This window comes from Leptonotus elevatus, chromosome 9, assembly GCF_054856555.1.
Source record: "Leptonotus elevatus isolate MCC_2025b chromosome 9, RoL_Lele_1.0, whole genome shotgun sequence".
Taxonomy (NCBI): Eukaryota; Metazoa; Chordata; class Actinopteri; order Syngnathiformes; family Syngnathidae; genus Leptonotus; species Leptonotus elevatus.
The window spans coordinates 23,593,276-23,609,250 of NC_141247.1; the positions used below are offsets into that span (position 1 = coordinate 23,593,276).

At 41.7% G+C, this 15,975-nt stretch overlaps 1 protein-coding gene across 2 annotated transcripts in view; it reads left to right on the top strand.

Moving 5' to 3' along the window:
- slit3 (slit homolog 3 (Drosophila)) overlaps positions 1–15,975 on the top strand; it is a 240,606-nt gene that overhangs the window by 190,154 nt on the left and 34,477 nt on the right. For both annotated transcript variants that reach the window (XM_086084418.1, XM_086084417.1), the window contains exons 20-27: positions 4,051–4,183; positions 6,633–6,701; positions 6,813–6,884; positions 8,461–8,532; positions 12,660–12,731; positions 12,812–12,894; positions 12,975–13,055; positions 13,887–14,011. In XM_086084418.1, coding sequence (XP_085940544.1) covers positions 4,051–4,183; positions 6,633–6,701; positions 6,813–6,884; positions 8,461–8,532; positions 12,660–12,731; positions 12,812–12,894; positions 12,975–13,055; positions 13,887–14,011 — 707 coding nt within the window. The remainder of the gene's footprint in view (positions 1–4,050; positions 4,184–6,632; positions 6,702–6,812; positions 6,885–8,460; positions 8,533–12,659; positions 12,732–12,811; positions 12,895–12,974; positions 13,056–13,886; positions 14,012–15,975) is intronic.

A 15,975-nucleotide genomic window follows, 5' to 3' on the forward strand; every position in this document is an offset into this window, starting at 1 on the left:
TATGCTGTTTTTTTTTATTTATTTCAAAGCTTGTAACTATTCCGTCTTAGTGTTTTATTGACATTTTACTTTTATTTTTTTTAAAGAAAACAAGGCTCCTAAAGCTCAACAACTTGACATCATAGAGTAAGACTGAGATCAGTTTTGAATTCTGCACCCAAAAAATTTGTCCAAAACTTCTTTCTTTCTTTTTTAATGGAAGACCATCAATTATTCCGATTTTTTTAACTCCAATTTTACGAGTAGCAGGGTTCCACAGCACTTCCGCATTTCCATCATGCTGAAAAAGTTGTCTCTTTTTGGAGTTCTTCACTTTCATTTACTAGAGTGTCACCTGTCCCTCTTCACCAAAATTCTAATTAATAATAATGTAACACTGTCTTGAAATCAATTTTGCAACCATCAATATCCACAAGTGATGAAATAAATACTTTTGCGTTGCTTCCGAGGCAGGCTAACATCAGCTCGTTTACATTTTTGAGCAGGCAACTACTTTTACCGTTATACTACATTTTAATGTTCCATCCATCCATCCATTTTCTGTACCGCTTGTCCTCACAAGGGTAGCGGGGGTTGCTGGAGCCTATCCCAGCTGGCTTTGGGCAGTAGGCGGGGTACACCCTGTACTGGTTGCCAGCCAATCGCAGGGCACACAGAGACGAACAACCATACTCGCAATCACACCTATGGACAATTTGGAGTGTCCAATTCACCTGCCATGCATGTTTTTGGAATGTGGGAGGAAACCGGAGTACCCGGAGAAAACCCACGCAAGCACGGGGAGAACATGCAAACTCCACCCAGGAAGGCCAAAGCCCGGACTCGATCTCACAACCTTTGCACTGGGAGGCGGACGTGCTAACCAGTCAGCCACCGTGCCGCCCCATTTTTTTATTTTTTTATTTTTATTTTAATGTTATTAAAAAAAAAAAAAAAAAAAAAAAATTAAAGGACATTTTAGAGCCATAATTGCGTGAAAAACCATGAAACCGCAATCTTTTTTGCTCAAGTCCATCATACCATCAGAATCTGATACCAAACCGTGCCTTCGTCAAAGAGATGTAAAGGGAGGCTATTGAACATCCATTTACTTCCTCTCACTGGGAATTTATCCCCGTGAGACTCTGCCGTTTACAAGGAAAAAGTACAACTGCTCCCTTAACCTTTTAATGGGGTGAAGCACTCATTGAATCCAAACATTATCGGAGTAGATTACACGACGGTTTTTACTGTATTGGACTCTTAATCCCCGTAAATGGCCAATTAGCTTGTGTTTCTAAACCAACAGTCAGTTTCTCTCCAAACTTTTGTCCAATTTTAAGGAGGTGTGCTGCTTGAATTTCGCTAAAAATGGCAAAATCTTGCCCGCCGGTGACATCACAATACACAAAAAGCATAACCGCTAAATATAAACCTATTTCGAGTGTCTCTTTACACACACTCGCAGAAACTCAAGTTGCGTTATTATTGGCTCGGTGACTCCTCGTCATTATCCTTCATTATGGTTTCAACTCTGTTGGTTTTCACTCTATTCGAAGCGCAGTTCAAGTGTTCCCATAATGCAACAAGCAGCGCGACGTGAGCGAATGTGCGAGCGTGTGTGCCATACGAGAAAATGGAAGCCTCTCTCAGCCAAGAACAACGCTCCGGGGCTGCCTCTGATCCTTCCTAACTCGAACAGCCCGCCATGTGTTTTTAAGCATGCTGAAGGCTGGATTTGTATGCGATACCTCTATGCTAGTTAGTTAGCGCGCCTCAGAAGCGCTAGTTTTAGTTGTGTCTGGCCGGGGGGGTGGGGGGGGGGTGCGATTGGTGAAGACGTCCTTGTCGTCACAAAGGCCTTGTGTTCATCTGCGATAAGATAATAAGACTTTATTGATCGCACTGTGTGGGATTAACTTGTCGCAGCAGCATGGAAGAGAAGCACAAAGGCGCAAGACAGAATCAGAGGGAATGACAATACAAATATGCTCAGATTAACTAACAGGGCCGACTGTATGCTCACAAATAGTGGCCTCTACTCTAATTCAACAAACAAGAAATCACTTTGCAATACTCTCTCATATAACTGATAGCTCTCGTGTTGTTCATATTCTGGAGTATCCCCAAGTAGAACAGCTGGAGGTCTTTAGCAGAGGTGGCTAATCCAGGTCCAGAAAGTAAAAACCCTGCCACAGTTTGGCTTTAGCCGCTGATGCTAGCTAGCTAGCTCCCTAGCAGCTAAACGGGCACCATGGGAGCTAGCTAGGGAGCTAGCTAGCTAGCACCCGAAAGGAAAAAGCCTACCACAATTTGGCTTTAGCCCCTGATGCTAGCTAGCTAGCTAGCTCCCTCGCAGGTAAACAAGTACTGTGGGAGCTAGTAAATTTGCCACATTGCAGAGAAGATTGTTGTTAATGGCAAATTTGAACGACTAAAACAATTGTCAAGTACACAAAAAAGCCGTGCTTGCCACTTTCAAATGCTGTGGACGTGTCCATTGAATATTGCTACTTCATCTAGCATCCTTCCTAAGCGTACATATGTTTGAGTTATAAAAATATCCATCCATCCATCCATTTTCTGTACCGCTTGTCCTCACAAGGGTCGCAGGGGTTGCTGGAGCCTATCCCAGCTGGCTTCGGGCAGTAGGCGGGGTACACCCTGAACTGGTTGCCAGCCAATCGCAGGGCACACAGAGACGAACAACCATACTCACAATCACACCTATGGACAATTTGGAGTGTCCAATTCACCTGCCATGCATGTTTTTGGAATGTGGGAGGAAACCGGAGTACCCGGAGAAAACCCACGCAAGCACGGGGAGAACATGCAAACTCCACCCAGGAAGGCCGAAGCCCGGACTTGATCTCACAACCTTTGCACTGGGAGGCGGACGTGCTAACCAGTCAGCCACCGTGCCGCTCATAAAAATATGTTATCTTAAAACCTCCAATGCCAGGAATATATCCTACGGGGGCCATCGAGGTGCTTTTCCACACCATGACAACGAGGCACTCTAAAACAGCTACGCCAGCGCGAAGGTCCTGTCCACACACTGGCTGTCACGTTAGACTTTGTTTTGTTTAGTTTTTTTGTCCACGTCGTGCTTTTCCGACTTCCTCCATGATGGGCGCGCACTTATGGCCAACAACGAGGCACCCTAACACGGCCACGTCAACGGAGAAAATGCGTTGCGGATAAACCACTCATGCAAACGAAGGCGGGAAAAGTATTGTCACATATCAAAGTGTATCACATGGCATTGTTTAAGCCACGCCCACAAAAACAGGTATACTGGAACGGTTAAAATTTTAACGCTATAGCTGCACAATTGCATAATCAATATCCTCTATCTTTGTATTTTTTAAGTAGTTATCTTAAAAAATATATTTAACATACTTTACAGGGTTTAGTAAATAAAAATTACAAATTATTACCCGTACGGTAAATGCATTATGTACAGTGTATGAGTAAATGACAGATTTTTTATTTTATTTTAAATACTATAAGAGGTGGTATAAATATACAACCCACATGTTGGAACACAGATAACTTTTGACAGCCACACAGTCAATTCTAATCTTTTAAATGGGAAAAGCTCTTTTCTTTTTCTTTTTCTTTTAGTGCCTCTAGCCTATCTAAGATACGATCATCTTTTATTTATAGTTCATCCTTTTTTAAAGAACCGGAGTTCAAGTATGGCCGCAAGAATTGTCGAGATAATACCAGCTCAAGTAGTCCTAAGAAAGCACTAATGTTGCACATTTATCAACGTGCTTATTATGCACAATTAGCCTCCAACGCCGTCGTTTTAGTTTGAGTTTGGCTCAAGTCTGTTTTAGACAGACTCCTTTGAGCAATGCACCAAACTCACATTGCATGTAGACTGTTTTTATTTAAAAAAAAAAATAAACTCCCGTGGTGGCTTGAAATAGTCGGCCTGCAGTCAAAGGAAAAATGAATGAAGAAGGACTGTTTCTCATCTGGGCTGGCTTTTGATTTATTCCGCCATGTCTTTCTGGCTCTCCCACCGACCTCGGCCCCTCCCCCCCCTGCTCCGTCTTTCAGGTGGCGAGGATAACGGCTGCCTTCCTGCATCTGGCTGCCCTGATGCCTGCACATGCTCAGACAGCGTGGTGCGATGCAGCAACAGAGGGCTGCACTCGCTGCCCAAGGGCATTCCCAAGGACGCCACCGAACTGTGAGTCTGGTGCACCCCCCCCCCCCCCTGCCAAACGCACACACACACAACACACAAAATATTTATGGGATTAGGGATTTCTTATCGGCAATAAAATAGTTGCCGACCAAGCACTCGGGTCAAAGATACACGCAACGGAAGGCAATGTAATTAATTTACATCTCATTTGTGAGGCATTATAAAACGTTAACTACTATATTTTTATTTATTTATTTATTTATTTTGCAAGGGCATGTGTTGCTAGGCAGAGTTCATTGGGGTGTTAAGCCTCATTGTCATGCCTTACCACGCACGCAACATTTCCCGCCCCCATGGGGCAAGGCGGCCATCTTTGCCAAATGATTGGGTACGCCGGGATTCTGGCCAGGAAATGCCCTGACCTGAGCAGGAAGTGACCTGATATCAACAGGAAGTGACCCGGAAGTGACCTGATTTCAACACACACACGTAACGGGAGTTACATTACAGAATCACCCGCTGAAAATTCACAATATCGGCCATATAAATTATTAGACTTATTCTCTTTTTATAATTATATAGCCTAAGCCATATCACCATATCATATTTTAAACAAAAGAGGAACGTCCAAGGACCACATGAGTAGCCATTGGGCCTGTTCTAAAAACACTATTGATGGGACATAATGATTTCCTAGGAATGTTGTCAAAGCGATCATTTTAAAATGTACATTCCTTGCAGAGATGTACAGAAAAAAAGTGAGAAAATATTAACATAATCAGTGATCAAATTTTCAGTATTGCTCATTCACACAAGGCCACAACTTTATCAATAGCAACATAATTAAATGAAAACAGAGTAAATTTGTGTGTCTGAAAATACCTAACATGCTACAATCACTCAAATGTATTTAAACATATTGTAAACACATTTTACATCAAACAAAAACAAAAAAAAGTTCTGCGATAGGTGAACCAAGGTTCATCTCGTGGAGTGCTTCAAAAGATTCCAGATTATTTGCATCACAGATCAAATATGTTTGTCATCAGCAAGGCAATTATTTTCCCTTTAAATGTAATTGAGAGCGCTTTAGTATGTGGGAAATAATGCTTAGCAGACGCGGATGACGCGCGATCGGCATCGTGCGAGGACTGATTGCTTTTGAAATGTTTTTGGCGTTGATGTCAATTGTGCGGCTTGCACCTTTGCGGGGATGTTCGCAAGGAAGCGGAACGGGAAAGCCCCCGAGCAGCGTTTTACACACAAAGCTGGACGGCCAAACCAGAAACTGGCCACGTTTTGAAATTGCTTTCTAAACATTCACTGGTTTGCAATGTTGCGATGCCAAAGACAGACGGACGTGGAAAAAGCCACGGTCAGTTTTGAAAACAATTTGATAAATGCTGCAAAAAATAATAATTTGGTTTGTCCTTCCTACCTTACTGCATTTTATTTACGTCTTTTTCGTGTTTAATTAAGTGTCGCGGCAATAGTGGCATAAAAGAGCAACAACGTTGGAAGCTCGGCAAAATGCTACAGAAGAGATTTATTTTTGAAATGGAGAGAAAATCCCTCATACTAAAGGTGAACACCGACATGCCCGCGCACAATGTCGCCGCTCCCTCTCGCTCGAGAATGACTCCCGCTTCCCGGGGTCAATAACAGTGATTAGGTATTGATCAGGCCCAAGAAGACACTCCATCATAGTGTCCACTCGACCTACTTCTGACCCGAGAGAAAGAGAGCGTGTCATAAAGCATGTGCGTGTACGTGTCTGCTTGGTCCTGATCCTGCGTTCAAGTGCAGTTTTTGTTACATTGCTGCACTTTTAAACATCCAAAACCTGAATTAAGTCTCTTTTTTGTCTTGTTTTGTTTGCATACAGCCTTGAGATTTGTCTTCTGTCTTGTCTTTTTTATTATTATTGCTCGTAAGTGCAAACTTGACAAAATAAGCAGCAGTTTGGTTATAAAAAAAAATAATAAAAAAAAAGTCTTGAAGCTCTTAAATCCCACTCGCAGTTGAAGTGCGCTCTAAAACTAACATTGAACAAAGACAATTACCCACCTTGTGTATTTAAACATACCAAGCAACGTTGCCTTAAGACTAGCCCGCTAGCTTGTTTGAAAGCTAACATATAGTAAAAGTCATTGACATGCTAACCAGCCAATGAATCACTTATAGTCGTGGTGGAAGAAGAATTTTATTCTTGGTTTGTGATTGCCTGATTGTAATATTATACTGCCTCCCGATGGCCGAGGCGGGGACAGCACGAGGAGCAGCGCTGTTCAGCTTGTCACGAAATAGCAGCGCTAATGATACTAAGCTAGCATTAGCATCATAAACAAGCTGATGTAAGCCTGAGTTATTACCACTGGAGTCTTATGACAAAACTAAATGTATCGGTTTTATTTTTATTTTTATTTTTTGTATGCTACACGTATGTCCAATGGTTGGAAATAAAATATCTAACATGGGCTCTTCCTTGCAGTTATCTGGAGGGTAATATGCTGACTTCTGTGCCCAAGGAGCTGGCGGCCCTGAAGCATCTGTCACTGGTGTACGTACACGTCATGGCTCGTCCCCGTCGGCTAAAACCCAGCATGCTTGACAAAAGCGTGTGTGTGCGCGTCCTGCGTGTGTAAAAAAAAACTTATGTTTTCCTCCGCAGAGACCTGAGCAACAACAGCATCAGCGCAGTGGCGCCGTACACCTTCAGCAACATGACTCAACTGGCCACGCTGTAAGTTCTTGCCACGTCAATGAACCGGTCAGATTGTTATGTCGAATTTTCATTTCCAACTGTTTTAAACTCATGACGTGATTGTTGCACAGTGTCTTAAATTGACATCTCTCCAAAATACTTACTTCTCTTAGAAAAACGTATCCATGTGGCAAAGACTTCCTTGACACCAATTACTCCATTCCTATTCGTTGTTGGATTTCTCAACTTATTTACGGGGTCACACTGTACGCATCCGAAAAATGTCAACTCGGCACTTTTAGCTCCTTCCAAGCCCCGAAATGTTTCCTATTTTGCGCAGTCACGCTCGTTGACGCCAGGGAGTCATCCAGTGCAAACAACTGCATCAGTTAGCCCCCAGAAAACCATCAAGCGAGCTTGACTGTGATTTAAGTGCGCGGCTCAAGGGTGTCTTTACTGCACTGCAGGGGAAGCGATAGCCCAGCGCTTCCTTTCCGTTCTCACAAGAATTAAGTTGACAATTCTGCCAAAACGTTGCGCGCCGCCATGTGCCGGACGTGGACGCCAATGCGCCGGTGCACATGAGCAAACATCTGCAGCGAAGCGTAGGAAAATATGGCAACAGAGGTACAAAACATGGCGGAGATGCGCCATTGAAAGGTCGTATTTTAGCCCCAAAGTGGTTTATGTCGGGACGCGGCTTTCAGGCGTGTCATTTCAGATAAAAATTAGTTTTCCAGAAAAGCTTTTCTGAGTAAGCCTAAAATCAAGCCAAGTTTCTACTATGATAGATATGATGAGGATGCGCTAAAACCCATATTAGCTGCTACGCCAGACTAAAAACTCGACAGGGGAAAACGGCCCGCGACACCAGATTCACCAGTCGATGAAATTGGATGGACAATAAAATGTCTCAAGGACCCATGAACAGAATTAAACAACAAGTCAGTCATTAGGCAAGAAGCAGCCATTTTGGGAGAATTTTTTACATGTTGTTTTCCATTTTATCCAGAATTTTCCCCCCTTTTATCCCTAACTTTATTAGAAACGTACAGTGATTTTTTTTAAATCAGCCTTTTTATGATTTTTTTTTGTAAAAAATAAAATTAAATAATTATTTTTAAAAATATTTTGTTCTTACCATTGTTTTTTAAAATATACTGTTTTCCATTTTATCCAGTATTTTCCCCATTTTATCCCTAGCTTGTGGGAAATGTACAGTATTTTTTTTATCAGCTCTTTATGATTTTTAAAAAATATATATATATTCTTTTTTTAGATTTTGTTTTTCAAATATTTTGTTTCTCTTTTTATCCAGAATTTTTCCTCTTTTATCCCTAGCTTGTGGAGTGAATTTTGATCAGCCTTGTTTGATTATTATTTATTTTTACTTTATTTTATTTATTTATTTATTTTGAGGGGTGGGGGGTGGGGGGGGGTAATATATATATATCCACCAGTTGCCCATCCCTGAGGTTCCACTAATAAAGTCAGCTCTGTTTAAGTCACATTGAGAGTAGCGGCATAGCATAATATCACATCATCCGAATAAACACAGAACTCTAAATGTATGTTGAACTAACACCCGTGACTTTCCGTGTGTTCTCTTCAACAGCATCCTCAGTTACAACCAGATCCGCTGCATCCCGGTCCACGCCTTCCACGGTCTCAAGTCGCTCCGCCTGCTGTGAGTCACAAGCTCGGCCCTCGCGTGTCGCAGTGCTCTCCGCCTTGCCGCTTTCGGAGCTAAATCAAAATTTAATCAGCCCCCTTGGCGCCGTGCCACGTGCAAAGTATGTCGCAGCCGCCCGCTCGTTTGTTGCGCCGGGCTAGCCCAAGAGATAAAAAGTGATGAGCTCTCATCATCTGCATGACGCGGCCGCTCGATTCCCGCTACGTCCCCCCCGTCATCCCTCCCTCCATCCATCCATCCATCCATCCTTCCTTCCTTCCTTCCTTCTGTGCTCTCCTGCCTTCTCGCCGCCCACCCGGTGCCGGGCTTGATGAATGGACCTTCAGCGTGCGTTTCTCTCGCTCATCCATCAGCTTGTCCACCCTCTGTCTCGCGACCCAAATGCACGGCGCGCCTTCCTTTTACCGCCACGGTTGCCTCTGTGCTGCGCATTGGCAGCTCATTTTGCATTCATTGTTACGTTTTGCAGGTTAACGTGTTAGTTAGTGAGCGCTGTTTTCGTGGCTGTGTCACTTCCCAATCAGCAGTTTGGCAAATGGTGAACAATTGATCCAAAAAAAAGAGGCTTCAAGTTGTTTAATAGCACTCCCAGTTGAAGTATTACTCTCAAATCTAAACATAAAACCACGAAAAGTACCAGTTGTGGAGCTGATATATAACATAACAGACAGCTAACACCACAGAATCTTACTGCGTCACTTGTAGTAGTAGTAGAAGTCGTCTATTCTGCATGACTGTAATATACTGCCCCCTGGTGGCTAAGGTGGGCACACCAGAAGGCGCATACCATGGAAAAGCTGTTGACATGCTAACAGTTAGCATTGCTGTTTTAGAATCAACGCGTTTATTTGTATAAACAATACATACATAAACATATAATTATTTATCTATACTTTGTATTCTATTTAGTTATTACAGGTTTTTCTAAAGAGCAATTATAATAATTAGTTTTCTTTTTACAATAAATCCACCGTGAAAACTGGAGCAAAATACACATACAAACATAACGATTAGCATAAAGAAAATAAAAACAACTTGGATTTAACTTACACAATAGTTTTGACAGACACAAAATAAACTAACCTCCTTGGTTGTATGCCAAGTCCAAAAAGGGAATTACGCTTGCTTTCTTTTTTCCATTTTCATTTTTCTGTTTCTCTCTTAACACAACTAAACATCGTGTTTCTCGCTGTGTCTTAACGATAACTTGACTTTCCTTCCTAAGCTCTTCCTATACTCACTTACTCTCTGACATACACACATCCACCCTGCTACAGCGCCCTCTCTGGTGTGGGTGGCGACAAACACCCAAAAGCGAAGAAGACAATGTGGCAGTTACATTACAGCAACTATAATTATGATTATAGTTGTTTGGAGAAAAAAAATGTTTTGATTGAGGCAAAGCTGGAATGAATGGAAAGATGATTTGACGTGCAATGGTTCCGAGTTGATTGAATTTAAGTTGTATCTCAAGGCACCACTGCAATTCAAGAATCACTGAATGCCTTCCAAACGTCACTGCAGTCAGTAAAACGTTTTTTTGTGTCAAATGTAATTCATATTAAAGACCCCCTGGCTTCATTAGATCGAAATGTGCCAATAGTTTGTGTCTTTTCCATTTTGATTGTTTCATCAACAGTCTTTTTTAAGCCCCCCCCCCCCCCCCTCATCATCCCGACAGCCCTCTTCGTTTCACTAACTTCTCATTTTACACTCTTTTTATTCCCCTCTCCTCCTTTGTGACTTGTAAAAATTAACTTTATGTGTCCCAGCTTCAATTATTTTGCCCATCTTCAGGCATTTTTGGGCCATAAAAGTGCAATTAGTACACCAGACCGACATTACGCTTTTAATCGCGCTGCCCCTGGAGCCTGTTTTAGGTATAAACAATGCACAGGTGTCATGGCTGAGGTAAAGCTACCGTTTGTGTCCCGAGCGACTGCAGTCATTCCAGCCTACGTTTAAAGGCTGCCATTTTGGTACAAACGACACACTCAGTTACCAGGTTTCTAAATCTAAAAATATTAAGTCAAATTCCAAAAGGAAAAAGGCCTACAACTCATCCACATTTAATGAAATTACGCTAACTGTCCAATGTCAAAGTGTCATTTGTATTTTCAGTTGTGGTGGCAGCACTTCATTAGCAAGTTTCCAAGTGGCATTTGTCAGTTTGTGTGCGGATCTGTGAATGTGGCGCCAGAAATGGCAAATCCAGGTCCAGAAAGTAAAAACCCTGCCACAGTTCGGCTTTAGCCCCAGGTGCTAGCTAGCTAGTTCCCTAGCAGGTAAACAAGCACCCGGGGAGCTAGCTAGTTAGCCAAACTATGGCAGGGTTTTTACTTTCTGGACCTGGATTTGCCACCTCTGTGTGGTGCACAAATTTCACATTCTACTACTGTTTGTGCTATCCATAACAATGCTAGCCAATGCTAATCTGTGCTAACACTGCAGCTCTGCTTACCTTTTGGAATTGACATGATAGTGCTTTCACGTAATCCAGTGGTCAACATCTTTCCAGATGCTTGCACTCAAACTGGCCAACCTGACTCAAGCGCCTCACTTGGCCACGCCCCTTAAAGACACGTCCAACACATGAATACTACAGTGTGTTTGTGAGACTTTAAGCTTGACTTTAATTTTTTTTTTTATATTTATTTGTTTACGTTATCTTGTAAAGACGTTCTGTATTTTCTGTTGGAGTGAAATCGTACTATTTTTTGGTTGTTGTTTTTTTTTATGTGGCTTCAAGCTCACCTGCCGGACGTTCACAGATTGTTTTCTTTTTTTATCCTCCCTTCCTGTCCTCGTTTCATTTCAGTGCATGTTGCCGTGGGGACTGCCCCCGCTTAGCAACCTGTTGCCAGGCAGTCGTCAGCGTCACTCCCTTATTACTCGCAGCACCCCTCCGGACTGGCCCAGTGTAGGGAGAGCTATTAGTACCTGACACAAAAACATGCACCAGTGAAGTTTTTGGCAGACCCACACACACATGTGCTACATACGCTCACGCGGATGTACTCTAATTGCACACTAATAAACACCACAAAATGTATAATTTTTTAAAGTAAATAGTCACTTAAAAGTGCGTTAATTATAGCTAGGTAAACAATTACTTCATAAAATTAATTAAAAAAATTAAATGTGTACATTACGTGAAATGGATTATGATTGTGCTTTAAAAAATGTTTTTTTATAAACAATAGATAAAATAAGCCACTATTTAATTAAAAACCTTGTATCCTGAATTCTGATATTTGTTTCTAAATGCATCTTACATGTTTAAGAATAATTTCTGAAAATATGCAAACTGGAGACGTAGCGTTAAACTCAAACATTTAATTTTTTTTTTTTTTTTTTTTAGGGGTGGTGGGCGGCGCCATGACCAAAATAGGGGCTCTGTGACCCACTTGGGCTCTGACATAAGTTGCCCTCCTATAATAATAATAATAACAATAATAATAATAATACTAGTTATTATTATTATTATTTTCATCTACTTTATATATACAATTAGATCCAAATTAGATCCATGCTATATAGGGTGTTTTCATTTATTTTTGTGAATATTTGTCACACAAATGCTTCACTCCATAATGACATATAATAATAATAATAATAATAAATGTGCTATATAAATAAAACTGCCTTACCTTGCCTATAAAAGGATATTCTTAACGCACACACACGCTCCCCTTCCATACACACGCGCACATACACGCAATGTCCACACAAAGTCGTTGACTCCATTCCAGCAGCAGCGCCGGCTTCATTTCTGTAAACACAAGCTTTCTGTTGACTTTCTTTCTCATCTATAAATATTTTAGTCATGTTCCATTATAGACGCGCGTGATGGTCTCGTGCCGCAGATCATTTGAATAATTTATCGTGCCGAACAAGGCCGTCTGGCAGCCAGTGTGATTTACCTCACATGACCCTTGTGTTTTTCCCATGAATTTCAACACATAGATCAAAAGCATGAACATGTCAGATCACCTTAATCTACAGTTTCGATTGACATTTTTCGTCTTTGGGTGAATCCCGCAGCTCTTCACTGCCCCCTTACTGTCTCATTTGGAACTGCGCAGAGAAATTGTTTAACATTTTCTTTACGCTTTTCTCAGGACGCTCCACGGAAACGACCTCTCAACGATCCCAGACGGCGCCTTCAACCACCTCATCGCTTTGTCCCACCTGTGAGTAACATCGCCGAACGCGTCGGCAACGCCAGCAGATTATTAGAAGGCCGTTTGCTCATTTTGCCAAACGTGTGCAGGGCTCTCGGTGCCAACCCCTTGTACTGCAACTGCGACCTGCGCTGGCTCTCCCAGTGGGTGAAGGCCGGCTTTAAAGAGCCTGGTAGGGAAAAAAAAGTCATAGGAGGGTAAATTGTTGAAGATGTGGAATATGTTGTTAAGCAACCGAGCGGCTGTTGACAGGCATCGCTCGCTGCACCGGACCGCCTGACATGACTGACAGGCTGCTGCTGACGACACCGCTCAACAAATTCCAGTGTAACGGTAAACGAAGCCTGTATCTTATTATTTTGGTTTGTGGGCTGCATTTGTGTGCAAATAACCGCTTGCTTTCAAAACAAGTTCCCAAAAGGAGTCGATTCTTAAACAGAATTTTTTTATTTTTTTTTTACTTTTTTTTCTATTCTTTTTCTGTCTGACCAAAATCACAAAATTCTGGCCAAAAAGCCGAGAAAACTATTTAAATGAGTTAATGGTGGTCATTTTACAATCAACTTAACTCATTTGCTCCCAAAAACGTATAAAAATGTTCTATTTTATATATTGCCATGGTCCCAAAAACGTATTTATAGTTTTTTTATTATGTTTTTTTAACGCTACAGCATACAGAAGGCTTTGATGCAGCCTCTGAACTGAAGAAAATGGTTGAAGCATTGGTACTTATTACAAAAATGGCCAGCGGGTGGCAGCAGAGTATAAGAGATCAACCAAGGCCATGTTGCAACAAGCTCTTTTTGACAGTGTTTTCAACAGGAATGTGAAGAATGATAAAACTTCGCTATATTCTAATGCTAATTGCTGCAAAACGGAAACAGATACAAATATACTTTTTTTTTTCTTGATGAAAGAAGAGACTCCAATTTTTCTTTTGGTAGTTTCCATGTTTTTATAGCAATAGAATACAATATTCTGTGGGACTTGCGAAATCAGTCAAAATCCAGTAAATCAGCCGGGAGCGAAGGGGGTTGCTTCAGTGAAAATGGCTGCGAGTGAATGAGTTAAAGATAAATATCCACACCAACACACACGTTTAAAGCCGGCCTAAATAGTTTATTTTTAACCAACTCAGTGTTCTTCGTCTGTTTTCTGGATCAGGCCCGGTGGATATTGGCCTTGCGTCAAAGTGCGCCCCCTGCCTGGCGGAGCCCTGCCAGAATAACGGCACATGTGTGTCCGACCCATCTGGATCCTACCAGTGCACTTGTCCGTTTGGATTTAAGGTGAGATGCGCCGCACACAATACTTTAGCGTCTCTAAACAAAATGTCGTCAAGGGACAGAACCCTGTCGAAAATAGCGAAAAACTGCAAGTAAACCTACTTGGGCCATTCATTTTTTTCATGTCACACGTTGATACTTAAAGATACTTAACGCAGAAATGTCCATTTTGAATCGTTACTGCCACCTGAAACTGTACACACCCTTCTTCACATGCCTTTTTCACGTACACAATGCGCACATGCTGACACATCCGCAGACAGAGTGCGGGAACTTCGAACCCAAATCCAGTCTGATAACTATTGTCCAGAGGCTTGCGGGAATACCCAATTGTGAACAACGAATGTGTTAATCTACTAATTAGAAAATGTCATAAATGGTCAAATAAAAATGCTAATGTAAAGATATTTTTGGCCAAGTTGTTACACAGAGCAGCTTTAAGTACATTACAGTGATTGAATATTTTAAAAAACAACAACAACATAAAAATATAGGTAATAAAACCATTATTATCAAATATATAGAAAAATAGATGAGTTAACTTAATTTTAGCCTGATGATGCAACTTCTCGTGGACCATGTGACTTCCACTAACAATGCAATTTGAATTTAGCTCCTCCCCAAAATACAAAGACGTTTGTCTCAGTCCACATGCATAATTTGAACTTACCTCCTTGACACCAATGACCACTTTTCTCTTAGCAAGGGCAGCGAACAAAAAAAAAAAAACGTGATTAGGTGAGTTTGAAGAAATGTTCCACAGGAAAAAAAAAATGCATGAACGAATAAATGAATAAATCAACAGTGACTCGCAAATAGGCGAGAGTTCACTTTATATTGGTTTGCGAGCAAATTCCCGCTTGAATATCAAACTGACACCAGCGCAGAATATGACGCCAATGTGAACATGGCGGTATCAGGTGAGTCGTGTAATTCACAGGAATTGGCTGTACGTGCGGCCAAGGCCCAGATCCTCGGCGGATAAGCGCGCCGCATAAGCCCGCGGCATTAGCCGCATTATCCGGCTTAGCGCCGTCCGTGCGTGCGTAATGAATGGCGCCGCTCATCAGCCAAGACGCGATGACTGCGGCGGAGCTTTTGACCGACCCAAAGACAAAAGGGACCGGGCTTTTTCTCCCGACTCTTGTAACTGCAAAGATGTGCAAATCTGCTCCCGGCGAGGGGAAATCGACATTGGGCCAGTGTGCGTATGTGGAAATGTGGTTCATTAAAGCCGCGTGGGGGTCCGAGAGACATAGTTTATAGGTCCAAAATGTAATTTGCCTATCTGCATATCGTTAGCTTAATAGAGCATAGCAAGTCCGATTTGAACACTTTTGCAATACGAGACAATGCTGAAAAGCTGAATGCTAAGATTTGAATGTATGTGCTTATGAAGTAAATTGAAAGATGTGAAAATAATTTTTTTTTTTTACTTGTAGTTAAATGTCAAATGAAATAAATGAAAAATTTAACTGCAATCCGTCTAAAGTGGGATTTAATCATTTCAGAGAAATTATAATTAATTTCCTGATCTGATATCTAAAATCTTAACATCTAAAATGTGGTCCAAGCGGGATTTGAACCCAAGTTCTCTGTGGTGTTGAGGCAGTTGCTCTAAGCATTTAGCGAAGTGAATTGTTTTAACTCTTGGCTCAGAGCATATTTTTAATTTTTTAAAAGTTTAATTTTAAAAGTTTTGTACAAAGCTGAAAGCAATCAATGCTGTTTAATCATTTCTGTGAAATGATCATGCATTTCCTGATATCGTGAGTTGCTTTCCATGTACTTCGCATAATGGCCGTGGATATATTTGCAATGTACAATCGAAGGTGGGATTCAAACCCGCGACCTCCTGGTTACCGGAAAATACACTTCACCAACCGCGCCACAGAGCAGTAGCAGGCACCTTGGCAATGGTGATCAGTTGTATGGATGGAAGTGGGCGTGGCATGGCTTGGAAAAAA